The 18166-nt window shown below is 38.2% G+C and overlaps 1 protein-coding gene across 1 annotated transcript; it reads right to left on the bottom strand.

Annotated features, from left to right (window-relative positions):
* Positions 1-13106: 13106 nt before the first annotated feature.
* Positions 13107-18129, bottom strand: tmem231 (transmembrane protein 231). Its single transcript, XM_059335497.1, has 7 exons — positions 17737-18129; positions 16766-16932; positions 16421-16549; positions 15655-15798; positions 14610-14691; positions 14320-14425; positions 13107-13744 (listed from the first exon to the last, which is right to left on the bottom strand). The coding sequence occupies exons 1-7, from the start codon at positions 17873-17875 to the stop codon at positions 13582-13584; spliced, it is 930 nt and encodes a 309-aa protein (XP_059191480.1). The 5' UTR covers positions 17876-18129; the 3' UTR covers positions 13107-13581.
* Between the last annotated feature and the right edge of the window lie 37 nt (positions 18130-18166).

The raw sequence follows: 18166 nt of genomic DNA, 5'->3' as shown, positions 1-18166 counted from the left end.
CCATAACTGTATTTCAAAAAGCTCTCTAACTTGACCGACTAAAAGTCAGTTCAAGTTTAACTCTTGTCCAGCAGCCTCTGGCTAGGTCACTCTGTCCTTGTAGGGGTCAAGGCCCGAGGGGGCTGGGATCCGACGTATGCAAAGCAAAGTCGATCCCAGTACAAGCGTTGCTGGGAACCATATTGAAATTGCTCAGATTGTAATTATTTTTAGGGCCCAAGCACTGAAGGGTGTAAGGACCCTGTTGGTATTGAAGAAATTACTATTACTTGCAAATGCATTGGCTGTAACATACTCAAACACATGAAACTCATGAAACGTGGGCATGGCATGGTGCCCAGACAGTAGTTTGTTAAACTCAAGATGGCTGACTTCCTATTTTGTTAAGGGTATGGGTCTTTAACACTTTTTGGTGCATCTCCACATGTTACTTCTGCCTACCAAATTTAATTTGTCTATTTGAAACGTATTGCTGGGGCTAAATACATAACATGTTACTTCCTGTTGCTAACAGGGGGCGCTGTGACTATGTGTCAATACTGACATGTGGACGTGTTCAGGTCTGGGCTCTTATCATGCATTTTAAATTTGGAGCAGATTGGATGTCGTCTTCTAAAATAAGAAGAGCTTCCTGTTCAAGGGAAGTACAAAATTTGCTGCAACAATAAATGCCAATTGTTATAAGATGAGTTGGAAAAAGGAGGTTTGGCAAATAAGTGTCACCTTGTTGCTAATATGTAGTGTGGCAAGGCATACTGCTTGACAGAACCTTGTAGAGACATGACATCACTTATTTTTGTATGCATACAAGTTTCCTTATTTAAATATTTGCACCTAGTGGCTGATTAGCACCACATTTTCCTAGGAAAGTTGTTCCTCTATAGCTTGCGCACTTTTTGGATGATCAACATTATTTTTTTTATAACTTTTTATCACGGGCGTCCACAGACTGTAGGCAAAATTTCATGCTGATTGGGCTCAGATACTTAGGTAGGTTTTGAGTAATTTGTGAGAATACAAGTGAACTTTTAATTGTGAAGTAGTCACGAGAAATGAAATGTGTTTGTTGGTGAGGTTGACACTGACCACGATCGTTGATCTAAAATGCATCAGCAAAATAATGGTTTTATTGAAAAAGTAATTTTGACAGCGGCTCAAATTGAAATACTGCAGTGAGAAATGAACAGTAAAGAACAGCCATAGTGAAATTCAGGCAATGTTTCAACGAGGAAACAACTACTTTCACTTACTGTTTGTATTCATGCTGTGTGTAGTTAAGGTTAGATCATGGTTTGACGTATTGGTCACTTGGGATTAAACATTTTCCAAGATACAGGTAAATGGCAACGTAAATGGTAGTGTTACAAAAATGTACCTGCAAGAAAGTGTACCGTATTGCACCTGTATTACTGCCTCAGCTGCTTATTTCTGAGAATGCTGATACCCAAAAGCATGCAATAACCCAACAAGCTTCTCAGGGTTGTCTGAGGATGTCATGCAGCTGCATAGAACAGCCCTGAATATGAACACTGAAAAAACACTGCGCTCAAAGGATAAATAAACTACAGAGCCAGGCAGTCTTCTTCAACAACAATCTCTAACAGCTGCCCACTTTGTCAGCTCTTTTTGTTTAGAGCTACCTTCAATTAATTGTGCTCAATTGTGCTGAAATTGTATCGCACACAAGTGTCCCATATTAAGGAATAATGTTGGAACAGTCCCTCCTATGAGTCTATTGCTGCTTAAATGTTATCTGCGGGTCAAACTCAAGTTCCTGCATGGCTTCTCCATACAGCGTCACGGCTCGTTACTCATGCAGGAAGGCTTTTCAATTTTTTTTGTTAACAAGGTTCTTGTGTTATCGTTGATCCAGTCATTTCAATTACACACACTCTGCTTGGTACAGTAGTTTGACAGCTGAACTTAGGAACAAACTCTAAGGTTATGCAAAATAATATTATTTGTTTATTATTAGAGGTGGGAACCAGCAGAAGCCCAACGATACGATTTTATCCCGATAATTGAGTCACGATACGATATTATTGTGATTTTAACCATATGACGATATTTTGCGTGGCAATATTATATCGATTCATGGCTGGCAAGTATTGATATTTAGCGCCGGCGGGCCGTCAGTACTTTAGCTGTTTTGTTTTTTTCCAGAGGCCGTAGCGGGCTTACTTTTAGGAATATTCTGGAGATACTGGTATAATATGCAGAGGTGGGCAGAGTAGCCAAAAAATGTACTCAAGTAAAAGTACTGTTACTTAAGATTATAATTACTCAAGTAAAAGTAAAAAAGTATGCAGTGAAAAGACTACTCAAGTACTCAAGAGTACAAGTACTGCGTTTTCTCCGGATTTATTTTTGAAAGCAACACAAACGGTATAAAATAGTAGCAAACAACATATAAAACAGCAGTCTTCAAACTAAAGATACAATATATTGCCATAAATTGCAAAGGGTGGACCGACATCATATTAAACCCTGTGGATTAAGAATGGGATGTCACTTTAGTTCATATGTGAGTCAAGGCAGGTGACCCATTGGTTTGGTAATATAGTGTATTCATTCTTTGCTAAATTAAATACATCAACTTTTAAATACAATTATAATAAATTAATTAGGTTTATCCAGAATTATATTAATTAAAACCAATACACTTATAACACAATTTGATATTTTGCACATATACAATTTTAAACAATTCATGGCTACAATATGTCACAGGCCCTGACAAAATGATCTAACTCAAACATATTTAGTATGTGAGGCCAGGGATGTGGTTGTTGCTCAGTGGGTTCTTCCATTTTCTCCATAAAATATTCGTGTTCTGCTCCTGTGAAAATAGCCACGGACACTTGTTCGGCGTGGAACCGGCGCCGTTAAAAAGTGCGCGTTCACTGTTGCTATGGCTATGACCAACATGACAACACTTGTCATCTGACCCAAGTAGCTGCATTTGATTGGCAAGATCATTTTCTAATGTTTTTTATTGGTTGAAAGCTGAAAACGTAGAAATAGATCTCACATGTAATTTAAAAAAAAGATAAAAAAAAAAAAAAGTAACTACCATCACGTAGCCAAATAGAACGGCCTAAAAGTACAGTTCCTTCTTCAAATATATACTCAAGTAAAAGTAAAAGTATGGTCCAAAAAAACTACTCCTAAAATTACAATTTATCCAAAAAGTTACTCAAGTATTTGTAACGGAGTAAATATGGCGCGTTACTACCCACGTTGGGTTTGACTCTCATTGTGGAGAAATAAAAAGACTGAAGTGAGATGAATAGACTGAGAATTTTCTGTTATTTGACAAAACAATTCTTGATTGAATTTAATTTTGTGGACACAAAATGCAGTTGAACAGTTAAATTGCAATATATTGTATCAAAATACTCACCATATCTCAAAATTATTAAAATCGTAATAATATTGTATTGTGACTCACGTATTGGGATAAAATCATATTGTAGGGCCTCTGCTGATTCACACATCTAGTATCCACCTGTGCTAACTTGAGACTTTTACGTCACTCTAGAGCAGGGTTACACTGTTGCCTTCCAAAACAGCCCAACAACAATGCGCTTTCTCAGGGAGATGGTTGCCTGAGATGAGTGTCTTACTGTGAGAGTCTTGTGGAGAGGAGCTGACAGATGAGGTCAAAGGTCACACTGGCTCTGACTCCTCATCCACACACCTCTGTACAGACATAGCAACCAGTGCTCCAGCCATTTTTAAACATTTTGCTCTTTCGCCTGCTTCCACCCATAAACGCTGACTTCAGCATGTTTACTTCTCCATGTTTACTTCTGTTCACAGCATGCTGCGTGTGATGTGTTTGTTATTGTTCTTCTGCGCATGAGCGGGTCAGTTCAGGACCGCGAGCAGTTCACACCAGAGTCTGATGCTGAGTCAGATTTGAGCACTACCACCTGCAGTCTGAACAAACTCTAAGACCCCAAATCATGCTCACATCCCACTGGTTCTGATGTCACTTAACTGACTTCAGATTAAATATGGGATCCAATTCCTCCTCATCTGTAAATCCTAATAATCTTGCTCCAGAGTATATTGGTGAACTGATAAAGACGTACACCTCTGCTAGTCCCCCCAGGCCATCTTAACAAGGCCTGCTTGTTGTACCTTTGTTTAAGATGGTAAAACACAAGGGGACTATTCCTCTGCTGTCATGGGTCCCAGGCTGTGCAACAGTCTCCCCCTGGGAGTCGGGTCAGCAAACTCTCTCGGGTGTTTTAAATCACAGCTGACAACCTGTCTTTTTTCTAAGTGTTTTTGTTCTTGAGTCATGTACTCTGTTTTTAGTTGTGATGGTTCTAATTGTTTTTAATGGGCTATTTTCTCTTGTGTAGTATTGTTTTAAACATTTATTTTTTGCATAAACTCCTTTGTAACCTAGGTTTGGAAAGGTGCTATATAAATATTTACTGACTGACAGTGGCAGTTGTGTTGCACTGTGTGCCATTTTGCACTAGGTAGATGATTTAGCCCAAAGTCTTTAATGTACCCCTGAAAAACCCCATGTAAAAACACTTCATATATCACAATGGGTAGTTGGAATCTGTTGTGAGCTTGTAAACCTGTAACTGGCAGTGGCTGACACAGTGTTGGTTGTCAAACATACATTAATATCTACTATTATGTTATAATGAGTTGTGCTGTCCGTAAAGCATAAGTCTGCTCTGTGCTGGAGGTCACAGGTTTGTTTTATGGCTATTCAAAGTTGTGATGTACCTAATCTAGTTTGCCCGGCGTATGTTTGAATTTAAGATTTTAGGGAAGTGCACATACATCTACCCCTTTCAGTACAGAAATAAGAAAACATAACTATTGTGACAAACAATACATACAAGTGAGGGGATATGAGAGGGGCTTCAAAGACATTGTTTAAGCTCTTGAGGGTTTTTTTGCTTTCTCAAATTGTGGTTATCTGTTTTGGGATTTTAGGATTCTATTTGATTCTTTTTTTATGTTAAATGTCTTGTGCCTCTTTATGTTTTCTTTGTTTCTTGACATATTGGGACCATGTTGAAAGTAATTGTTTTCCATTCTGTTTCCTTGTATTCTAACAATGTTAACCGTTTTCACTTTAACATGTTATCCTTTGGATATTTTTTAACCCTTGTGCACCCCTCCAGAAAATGTTGATGCATTTCTACCCTCGGTGCAAAAAATCTTTTTTTCTAACAAAAAAAAAAGTGCTATAAAAATATATTATATATGATTATGTTTTTTCACTTTCACTGCATTAAATGTTTTGACCAACTACAGTCCTGATCATAACTATAATTTTACATGTATTTCTAAAAGAATTTGAACCCTTTAATGCAATTTTAGGAATATTAACCCACGTGGTTAATACATATGTAATGGTAAAAACACAAAATATGTAATATTTTATATATAATGTTGTATATCCATACACTAATTGCAAACTGGATTTTTTTTTTTTTTTTTTGGGGGGGGGGGGGGGGTATTACACCCTTGGATATGTCAATAATTAATCTGGTCATCCATGAATAAAACAAATCAATTAGTCATCCAATTCCAAGGAAATTGCACATAGTTTGTGCTTTTACAGGAATTTTGTCTGATGTTGCAATATAAATTTATACAATATCAGAAAAAGAATCCCATGACTAAACAAATACTAAACAAATACTCAGGTCCAACTTCTTATAAATGTGTTACCTAGTGGCCAATATGCACCTATGCTGTTCAGGGAATCTATCTGCTTCCGGGTACTCCGGCTTCCTCCCACAATCCAAAAACATGCACTTAGGTTTAACTGGTTACTCTAAATTGCCCGTAGGTGTGAATGAGATTGTCTGTGTGATTGTGTGATTGTCTGTCTCTACGTGTCAGCCCTGTGATAGTCTGACGACCTGTCCAGTGTGTACCGCGCCTCTCGCCCAATGACAGCTGGGATAGGCTCCAGCCCCCCGTGACCCGAGTGCGGATAACGCGGTTATCGTTAATGATTGGTGCGCAATTTTTATGCAGATCTGATTAAATCCTATGAATGGTTTGGAAAAATACCATGCCAAATGGTCCCACAGGCTAGAAGGAGTTCGAAAAAGTGGGTTTTGCATATTATGCAAAAAAATATGCTGAACCTAGTGGCTGACTGGTGTCAAATTCTCAATGGAGCTTTGGAATCAAGTTTCCTATGAATAGCAACAATTGTTGCCAAGATTATGTTACACTTCCTGCAATTACAGTAGGTGTTACATAATCTTCGAAAAAGTAGTTTTCATATATATTGCATTTTTGCTATAAAAAAATAGAGACGGAAATGGGCATTCGCTATCCCAAGATAATCAACTCAACTCAAGAAACACGTGGATGCAAGATAAATATATTATCTTTTATTACTATTTTATTACTTTTTATTTTATGCGTGAGGTATGCTGGAGTTACTGGCCAAAACGCTCTCTCATTGAGTATAGCGCCTCCTGCTGGTGGACGTGAACTTCACTTACATAACTTGTAAGGTGTTTGCTGCAGCAGCACCACTTTTACCACAGGCTATTCACCCCACAGTGTACTCACATTACCTTCATGACCGTCCTCCTTTCCTGGTTGTATCACAAGTTAAACTTGCTGAACCTACAACTGACTGAGACACCCCTGGGATAGCCTACTTAACTGTGACTCTGAGACGTCCCCAGCAAAAGAGGAATTTTAATATATTTTGTTGGAATTACCCCAATTATTTTTATGTACATTTGAAGGAAACATTGCCGTGTGAGCCCGTGTAACATGAAATAAGTGCCTGGACCCGCTGCTTACAATACCACATAGCCGGACTGAATAGACTCAGAGGGATGTTATAACCCTTCACTAATAAACCGCGAGTTTCTTTCTAGAGTAGATAGGTTTTGCATGCATTTAACCACCAACAAACTGTTTTCAGCGCGTGTCTAAATTTTTAATTTAACGAAATGGAAGAATCTATTGATGTGCAGTCCTGGAAAAAAAAAGTGCGACTTTCCCACTGAAGTTAGATACTTGGCCTAATGACGAAGGTGAAGTGAACCGAGACGGACCTGGCATAAATAGGAGGAGACACGAAGGGGTAGTTTATTTTCTCTACCCAACATTTAGCAGAAATATCCTACCTTTAGCTGTGTTTTAGGTGGTGCTGCCAGGCGACGGAGCCGGTGCGCAGTGCTCTGTGTCCCAACAGCCCGCAGTCCTCCCCTCTCCTCCCCTCGGTCCTCCGCCAGCAGCTGCACGGCTACTTCCACTGTCCGCTTGTGTACAAAGCGGTGTTTTGAGACGTGGCCAGTGGCTCTGCTTGCTTGCCTGGCTGGCTGACTGGCTGGCTGACTGACTGGCAGTGAGTGGCCTGGGTGGGGGCTGGTGTGTGTGTGTGCAGAGATAGAGGAGGCTGGTGGGTGGGAGTAGTGGAGCGGGCGGGACCTGAGCCAGCAGCAGCTAAGCAGGAGCACCGTGCGGGAGATAAGCAGATAACCTCTGAGGGTCTTTGTTACGTCTGCTGAGTCAAGGATAAGTTTACATGCCTCAATTTATGGACGAGGAGTAAGGCTGCATCATGCAGCCTTACTCCTCGTCCATAAAGTGGCGGTTCTACACAGGGGCCTACAGGGGCCCCTGCCCCTGTGAAGAAGCCCTTGGCCCCTGCTGTGGCCCCTGTGTCAAACTAATAATAAAATGATCAATTTATAAACATGAACAACGGAACAATTCTTACCTATTTTCTGTTCAAACAATATCTCATTGTACACAAAATGAACCCCGAATGTGAACATTGTATAATAGCTTAATTTTGCAATAAAAGCTTTCAAAATAAAAGTAATTGTGCACAAAAATGAGAAATGTCATTGTCGTACAAAAATAATTGTTATTGTTGGTAAGTCTAATTGTTTCAATCAAGGTATTCTTATCTTTCCAAATATATTTAAATGAGATTATTAAATAACCTAAAATAAAGGTTTTGAATGCTTTAATATCATCTTTGCCATTTTTTAACGGGCCCCCCTGATTAAACACTGGCCCCTCCTTGGCCCCCACAGTGAAACTGGTCTAGAACCGCCACTGGCTGCATGAAAAAGTGGTTACAATGATGCTGCAGCATGTAGCCGAGGCTAAAGGTCCCTTACAATACAGATAATTCATCCTAAATCCACAGGTCTGTTGGTTTACTGGTGTGTTTGTCAGTGGTGGAAGAAGTATTCAGATCTCTTACTTCAAAAGTACTAATACCACACTGTGAAATTACTCCTCCACAAGTAAATGTCCTGCATTCAAAAGTTAGTGAAGTAAAAGTACAGAAGTATCAGCATCAAAATGTATTTAAAGTATCAAAAGTAAAAGTATTCCATGCAGAATGGACCCACTCAGATTGTCCAAATATATTATTATATATGTATTGTTTTATGTATTTTTAAAATGCATTTATGTAAGCTTTATTAACTGTTCTCCAGATATGGCTAATTTTAACTACTCAGTATACTTGTATGTGGTTTAATTAATAAAAATGTTTTTTTTTTTAAATGTATCGTGTTTTTTTTATGTTAAATCTTGACCTGAAAACTAACTAAAGCTGTCAGCTAAATGTAGTGTAAAAAGTACAATATTTGCCTCAAAATGTAGTGAAGTAGAAGAACAAAGTTACATAAAATGGAAATACTCAAGTTAAGTAGGCCTATAAGTACTTTACAATTGTACTTAAATACAGTACTTGAGTAAATGTACTTAGTTACATTCCATCACTGATATAAATATTATAAATCCTAATTCTCATACTTTTAATATTTGATCATAAATGGCTCTACACAAGTAGGACACTGGTACTAATTATTTTCAAACTGATTTTAGTTTTTTTTAATAAAATTTACTATTTTAAAAAAGATATATATATATATATATATATATATATATATATATATTTCAAAAGCAGGTTTTGAAGTTGCATTTTAAGATATTTCAAATCAATTCAAACAAATAAATACGAGACATAGTTTCACACTTACACATTTCAATGCTATGAATTCAGTGCTGTTAAAATTTCAATAATAAGCATTCAGGGGCTGTAGGTAAAACAGATATTGCCATACATACGTACAGCTGTAAGAATTAAGAATGGAAGTTTTGCTCTTCTGGGAATAGGTGAATGAGCCGGAAGGGAAAGATATTGATCAGAAGATTCATCCAGAGAAAAAAACATTTAATACTGAAAAAAGGATGCACCTGGTTCCTGTATAAACCACACTCATATCCTGTCCGTCTGCACTCTGTACAGCCAAAACCGAAGCTTTTCGAAGCTCTTCGGTCATCAGTAAATTCCTGCCGAATGAAGAGAGAGGAGTGAAGTGGTGGTAGTGGTAGGGGCTAACTTTGCCCAAGGACAATAGTGTGGAATCAGTTTAAAACAGCTGCAAGGGGCGGGGGTGCGGTGCTTTTTCATTAAAAAACATAATCACTTACAGCCTTGGAACGTGTGATTGACAACAAAAAAATGTGTTTAAAAGACTCCTTTTTTGCCAATGCACTCCTCAAATGCAGGCACACTGGCAGTTTTATAAGACATGTGCCCTCAGTTTGGGCATCAAGAATGGTGACCTAATAAAAACAAATAAAAGCATTCCAGACACACAGTTAAGAAGCAGAGCTGATATATTCAAACAGTATAGTTAGCTGCGGAAGAAAAGTGCATCTATGAACATGTGAAGTTCTTTAGTGCTCATAGGTAAAGTTTCCTGTGGACAGGTGCTTAGTTTGTGTGTGTGTGTGTGTGTGTGTGCATTCACCATCCGTACAGCTTGTGGACAGAAGCTGTTTGGCATCCTGTTTGTTGTGCAGCAGATGCTCCTGTACCTCTTAGATTGCAGGAGGGAGAACAGGCAGTGGGAGGAGTGGTGAGGGTCCTTAATGATGGAGGTAGGAGAAAATGTTGTATTCTGCTTTTATTGAGTCTGTACTGTCCTTTAATGCTATTTGTTGGTTTGGACATCTCATTCTGAAAGAAAACAAACTGGGAAAAAATGGGCAGGCTGTGCTGTAAGATAACTGGTGTTTGCCTTAAAAATCTTCAGCAGGCAGCTATACGATGAAAGACTCATCTCTAAGGCTTGGACCACCACTTGCATGTTGAGTTCCAGCTGCTTCCTTCAGGCTGAAGGTTTAGTCTCCCTAAATGCAGCACCAATAGGTACAGGTTCTCTTTTGTTCCATCTGCTATTGCTGTTCTTAACAAGCGATGACGTCAGCATATTATGCTTCTTATAATCATACTCCATTTAACAGGGAGTGATAATTGGGATCTGTGTTGTATGCACTATTGCACTTGTAGTATAGTGTATGTAGTATTTTTTAATACTACCATCTTTAAACAAAATTGCCCCTCTGGGACATTCAATTTTACCTCACCTTGCCTTACCTTACCTTTACTTACCTTGCCTTACCTTTCCTAACCTTACATTTCCTTGCATTGCCTTACCTTACATCTCCTTACCTTACATTTCTTACCGTCCCTTACCTTACCTTACATTTCTTACTATACCTTACATTTCTTACCGTCCCTTACCTTACATTTCTTACCATACCTTACATTTCTTACCGTCCCTTACCTTACCTTACATTTCTTACCATACCTTACATTTCTTACCGTCCCTTACCTTACCTTACATTTCCTTATCTTATCTTATCTTATCTTATCTTATCTTCTATCAGGCCAGGCTCACATGACCTGTATACACGTCAGTTATTTCAATTAAGTAATTAATTAATTGACAGATTCATTTTTATTTCACATTTATTAGGAGAACAAACTTTTTGCTTCTTCTTGTTTTTAATGTTTAATAGTGTAACCTGTATCTTCAGCTGAAATATGATTGTGTCAACTCACATAAGGGTGGCTGCAAATGTAAATCTTTTAAGGGCAGATGAGAACTTTATGTACTGTAGTTGAGCAAACAGGGTGTGTCTCTTACTCAACGGTCAAACCCAAACTGGCAGACGGAGTGTCCTAAATGAGGTAATACAGTGGTACTGGTCCACAACAACAGACAACACACTACTTGTGGACATGCACACATACTGAAACCCGGTCCAGGGAGTGAGTCAGAGGGAAAATTAAAAAACATTAGTCTTGCCTCTTACTTAATTACAAACCATCCAGAACTCTCAGATCATCTGGGACAGGTCTGCTCCGTGTTCCCAGAATCAGAACTAAACATGGAGAGGCAGTGTTCAGTTTTTATGCTCCACATATCTGTAACAAACTCCCAGAAAACTGCAGGTCTGCTGCAACTCTCTACTCTTTTAAATGAAGACTGAAGACTCTTCTGTTTGCCAATGCCTTTCAGTAATGTCTAATACTGCACTATAACTTCTATTCCTTTGATATTTGATATATTTTTGAAATACTTTATCTGCTCGTTTTAAATTATTTTTTTTATATTTGAATGTCATTTTATATGTCTCTTTTTCCATTGCTTTTAATGTTTCGCATAAAGCACTTTGAATTACCTTGTTGTTGAAAGATGCTATACAAATAACCTTGCCTTGCCTTGTATTGCATTTATCCACTCACAAATACAGCACAATCCTGTCATAGGCCATCAATAGAACTAGAAAAATTAAGCAGAAATTTTGACGGTGTGCCAGAGTTTTACTATACAGCCACATCCTTAACTTCCTATTAAGATATCGTAAGTTTGTGGGGGTTTTATTTATAACAGCCCCGTCCTGGGATTACTGTTAAAACACAATTACCTCTCAGGCATTTATTCTACTAAACTACTGATTGCTTGGCAATGTGTGCCGTTTGCTCGGGTACTTGATGCTTCAAGTACAACTGATCGCTGCTTCCCAAGTTATCCTTGCTTTGAATACAACTGGTCATTGCTTAGCAACAAGCACTCATACTCCTGGTAAATCATAGTAACCTCTCTGGCTTTTATTCTACTAAACTAGGTTACTCTGCAACTAGTTCCATAAACTACTTGTTTCTAAATAGGTTCATCCCAAGATTCCTGTTAACATACAGTAATATTTGTGGGCTTTTATTTCGAAGGCCTGGCTCATCCTGACTTTGTGTATAAGTGGTTCATAACATTAATATACTTGTATCTGAAGTCCATTTACATGTCCAACTATGTCCCATAAGTGGTTGCAGCAAGTTTTGGGTTGATACCATTTGCTACACACATTTGGTGCTGAATTATGCAATTTGATTCATATCAAGAATGGATAAAAATGGTCAAAAAACCCTCCAGAATATAAGATCAATATGCCAAGACCTTTGGAACAACATAGAAATATCCACGATTGACGGGTTGAAAAACTTTGGTAATTTTGGAGATTTTTGTATTTACAGCAATTGGATGACAAGTACTTCTGTTCTCTAAACTGCTGAGAAACCCTGTTATTGTCAATATACAAATGAAAGCTGCACACCCTCTAAATGCTCTAAGTCTCTAATTTGTGGTTGTCAAGTTTAGTTTAGTTTATACAGTGATGTCAAGACTCAAGAAATCCCCTCACTAACATCATCCCACACGAAGAAAACTGGGCTCATTGAATCCACAAGATGTTTATGTGATTCAAAGCCTGTTTGGGGACCTCAGTATGCACAAATACAGTAGGCGTAAAAAGCACATTTGTAATACATGAGAAGAACTATGTGGTTTTGCCTTAAATTGCATGTTATCAGCATAAAGCCATGTATGTAAAGAGGAGGCCTTTAGGAACCCAGAGAGCCCATTTTCATTGAGATCGATAACGTCAGAGGTCACATGACCGCTTTGAAAATCACTATGGAACATCAAAAAAATAGGATAACTTTGCAGCAACTTCCCGACCCGATATCTTGACGCACAAAGCCTATAGATTCCTTAGATATTCTAGCTTCATATGATACCAGTATCTCCAGTATATTCCTAAAATTGAGCCCACTATGGCCTCCAGGAAAACAAAAAGAAAAAACGGCAAAAAAACTATGGGCTGCCGGCGTGCCAACAGTGTGCAAAAGCACCAATGATGAATCTTTTAACTCGCAGACAATTATTAAAGATAAAAGTAAATAAAATCATTACAATTAAAGAAGATACAAAGTGTTTAAATGTACAAATCATTTATTGTCCGTGACCTAACGCTATGTACAATACAAAAATAAAGAAAAAATCTTTAATTATTGTCACAAATTGTTAAAAACATACAAATAGTGAAAATACTGAAAAAATGTGTATATTTATGATACATTTCCCTTACTTCAACAAACAAAAATCAGTGTGCTTCCTGTAGAGGAGGGACTGCATAGAAACATGTCCAGGAATAGGTTTGAAGAAAAACAATGGAAACGTATGCATGTTTGTATTAAATACAGCCAAATTATTAAAAGGAAAACAGTAAGATCATTGACAAATCTCACATTGATTGAAAAAGGCTAGAGAGACAATTTGATGTTCATTTATGTGATAAAGTTACTAAAACCTGACCTTTTCCCTAGAACTCGAACGATCATTGACTTTGGAATATAACTAAAGAGTATCAGTGAGACATGAAATATTGTCATAACTAACTACCACTGCATCATGACAGGTGAGGTTTCCCGACGGGTATGGGCACAGTGGCTAGAACCTGGTTCTGGAAAACAAATCTCTGTATACGTTCAAAGACCCAGAGGAAAATGAGGAGGACACTGACGTATTGGATCCAGGCAAATTTGATGGTTTCCCAGAATCCAGGACGATAGGTGGGAGAAGACAGTTAAGGAAGAATGATGAGGAGAACTTCACAGTACAGGCCAAACCACATTCATCTTAATAAAATAAACTCTCCCAGATACCCCCCACTACCAGTGTAGTAAGATGAAGGAAAAAAATACATTTTTGGAGCTAAAAAAAAAGAAGGAAAATGACAATGCCCTGGTAACTATGCTTAGCAGACCTTACAAAGAGCAGTTTTACCACAGAAGCACAGGTGCATCTCAATACATTAGAATATCATGGAAAAGTCCATTTACAGTTGTTCAAGTCAAAGTATTGAGTGCATATAGATTGTAATATTAAATTTTTTGAGACACTGAATTTTAGGTCTTCATTAAATGTAAGCCATAATCATTATAATTAGAAGAAACTAAATAAATTAAGACATGAAATGTTTCATTCTGTGTATAATGGATCTATATAATGTGTTATTTCCACTTTTTTAATTGAATTACTGACTTAAATAAACGTTTCTATGATATTCCTATTTATTGAGAGGCACCTGTAATACCATAGAAGGTATTTAAAAAGAACACACCTTCCTGCATTTATTAAAGGATATCTAATGACCTCAGTAGGGTAGCGGATCTCAGCATTAAGCTGAAAGGGAGATCCAGCTGCTCGTCCCACAGTCCAGACCGGCATGGGACAGGACAGTATTGTCGTCACTGTAGTAAAGAAAAAAAAAAAGGAACAGGACAAAACAACAGAGGGAGAAAAGTGAGAGTTGTGCAGTGGATGTAGCAAGCAGCGCTTAAATCCAACTCAAATGTGATGGTTCAGACCGATTCTGGGTTTAGTCACACAGCAGTAATGAATCAAGCAGACAAAATAAGAGCGCTTTTTACTTACGGTTTCTAGCCTGATAGCTCCTAATGATGTTGTCAAGGTCATATGCAGATGCAAAGGGGCTGGAAGCATCAATCACTGACACCTTGACATCAATAAGGAAAAAAGAGAAATAAAACAACACCTTAACAAATGAAGATCTACCATTCCTGACACATGTTGTTGTTATGGAATATGTTGTATTTATGCTGTGATTATGGTTATATGCAATTTGTCAGCATGAAGCAAGGTTTACAGTAAAGTTTTATGGTTTTATATACGTTTTATACAATATTATATACATAATAATTACTTCTATTTCAACAAATTGCGACCATGGAAAGTATGCTGAATTCACTATTAGCAGTTCCTGTTTGCAATGTACCCATCGATATACAGACAACTATCACTGGATTACTTTGATACTGAAAAAACAAATTTAAAAAGCATGGCCCTTCAGCCACGGCTTTCACTGGCGAAGGAATAAAAACATATGACAAAAAATGCCTAAAATTTGACAAAATCTTGTTTTTTCAAAAGACTAAAAGTAAATCAGGTGCCTAAATCAACACGGACTCCTGCACCAACCGGACATGAGTAATTAAAGAGGAATTCATATAAATAATGTGCTCTTCTGGTATTGAGCCCACTGTTGCACCAATTCACATATCCCCTACCTTTTATTCTGTGATTCTAGAATTTCACAAAAGGTTAATGATTATATTGGTGCCAAGACATTTTTTGCACTGTTCAATGTAGTCTAATTTATCTTCTCTTCTCTTCTAAGTAGCTCTAATTTCCACTCATCCATCCAATACAAAATCTGCCCCTTCACCCATTTTCTTTTCTTCTTCTTAGCTTCAGCTTTCTACAGAGTGCCCTGCCATGCTCCGCTCAAACCTTGGACAATGTGACCTGTAGAGTCTCACAGTGTGACAAAACATATTTCCATGTTGTTCATTGGTGGCAAAGTCTGCCCGACTTGAGTTTGTCTTGGTGCACAAAAGGAAAATGAGAGAACAACAGAAAAGGCCGGGTTGACACAGAGACAAAATATTGAGTGTCTCACATTGTAAACGTTGTACAGTCCCCGGTGAGGCAGGGGCGTCCTCTGCAGCAGCTTCAGGTCTCCACTGATTAACAGCTTAGCTCCTGGGACAGAAGAAGAGTGCTGCACATAAGCCAGGCTCTGCATCACCACTGTCGACATCCGCTGGGGAAAACACAGAAAAACAATACTGTGTGATTTACTGTTGTTGGAACACTGACTGAGGCTGGTGTGGATAGGCCTGGTGTCGGCAGCAGCAGTTATGGCTGTTTGCGGCTGGAGAGATGTGAGAGTGATGGTCAGTTATCTCCTAAGCAGGTAAGGATTTCAGTGCCTTGCTCTGGGCACCTGAGCAGTGCCAAGGAGGTGAACCGACACCGTTCCAACTATCGGTTCACACTCTGTACTAACTCTGTGTTGGACTTAAACCAACCAGCCTCAGAATGAAAGAGATCATGGCACTCCCTCCATTGGTAAAACAGCACAGCATACCAAAGGTGTGTATAACTAAAGTTCACACAAACCATATACATTTATCTGTATTTACTGAATAGGTATAGATAATAACAAGACTTGTGGGCACTATTTTACACGATCAAATAATTGGTTTACTCTCACAGTTCCCCATGTGTAGACTGAACTTGGGAAGTCAGCTTTTTGTTTTGCAACTGTTTTTTAGCTTTGGTCAGTTTAAATAGCATTTGTTCTCATTTATTGTAAATGAGGGAAACCTCAGTGCCGTACGAGTTTAAATAAACTGTTATAGGTAATGCAGTGGAATACATACAAAGAGCTTGTAGCTGAAGGTAAGCAGCAGTTGGACACCATAGACCTGTTCCTCAGGTTTAAGAGGAAGCTGCAACTGAAAATTCAGGAGGTCCAACTTTCCATCTTGGTTCGTGTCCTCTTCTCTCACCTGTAGAGTGAATTCACCCACACAGAAAAGAAGAAAAAAACCAAAATGGCAAGTAGTTTGGTAGTCTAATGACTGATCAAATCCAATGCACTATTAAACGAAATAATAAATCAGCTTGTCTAAAAACAGCAATATTTAACATGGTTATTGTGTATAGATATATAGGCAAACCCATGCAGACACAAGTGACAGGGACTGTGTTGAATCTGGTCTTACAGAGACAGCAGGAATCCGGAGGTTGGATCCAAGCATGCTGTTGAGATGTGGGAAGGTGCTCCAGGCGACATAGTCTCCCTTAGTACTGGTAGCTGCCACCAGCAGAGTCTGGTACTGAAACCTCACAACCGGTTGCTCTTCATATGTGCTTCTCTTAATCCAGAAACCTAAAAGAACATATTTGTTAACTAGGATCATGTTACGTTATGTCTCTAAATAGAGAAGGAATTTCGGTGTATTCACACCTCACGTCCTATAACACTATAACAATTTGTCACACTGTTAAAATAATCGCCTAAGTCATTTTCTGTCAAAATTGTTTTTTTTGCCTAAATCATCTCCTCATGACACCGGCCACCTATGGTAAAATCGCCTACAACCTCAGTTGATCAGATCATGTGATTTTACCCCTTTAAGATAATAGCCTATGTCAAGTGTGTGACTTAAGCGGATTTATTATGCCTAAGTCAAAATAAAATGTGACAATTTTTTGAACATGCCTTTGTAACTTAAGCAAGATATGGTAACACTTTATTTTGAAGGTGTCTACATAAGAGTGACATGAGCGTGTCATAAACATGACATGGGATGTGTCATGAACATTAATGACACTTTGAAGTAACATTAATGCTCATGATACTTGTCATGTCATGTTTCTGACAGGCTTGTGTGACTCTTATGTAGACACCTTCAAAATAAAGTGTTACCATATCTTGCTTAAGTCACAAGGCATGTTCAAAAAACTGCAGTCATGTATTTCTCTTAAGTTACATAATTTACACAGTGTTATTACTATGCCAATATCCATCCTTTGTTACATCCCTTTTGAATGTCATATGTTACACTTTTGGTGAAGTTTTTTGTGTTTCCTGCAAAACTTGAAAAAATGAGTTAGGCGATTATTTTAACAGTGTGATGATTTCTCATTTAACAGCGATCTTTATAGTTTAGCTTGTGTTTAGTTACTTTACCTTGACTCCTGTAGGCAACAAGCAGAGGTGGTATATAAGTAAGGCACAAAACAACGACCAGAAAAAGAGTGGCTTTTGTGCAAACACTCGTTTTGTACCGAATCAAAGCCGGATGAGAGTAGACTTCATAGAATGCCATAGGTAACTATGTAAAAACCTATCCAGTGTTTTGTATCAAGTCACAACCAGCTAACTAGCTAGCATAGATTATAACGGAGTGAATGCACCTGGACGTCTAACGCGAGTAAAACTAAAAGCTCACAGACAATAAACTGCTAAACAAACACACCGTAGCGCATGTTTAGTAAAATAGAGCGTATTTTGGCAAACGTAGTGTATAAGCATGCTGTTTATGTTAGCCCCTGGCTAGTCTAGTGGTCCAGTACGGTACACCGCGCCATGTTTCACTTTAGCTTAGCTGGGTTTAGCT

Source organism: Centropristis striata, chromosome 6 (assembly GCF_030273125.1).
Source record: "Centropristis striata isolate RG_2023a ecotype Rhode Island chromosome 6, C.striata_1.0, whole genome shotgun sequence".
Classification (NCBI taxonomy): Eukaryota; Metazoa; Chordata; class Actinopteri; order Perciformes; family Serranidae; genus Centropristis; species Centropristis striata.
This window is presented reverse-complemented; position numbering and strand designations above follow the sequence as displayed.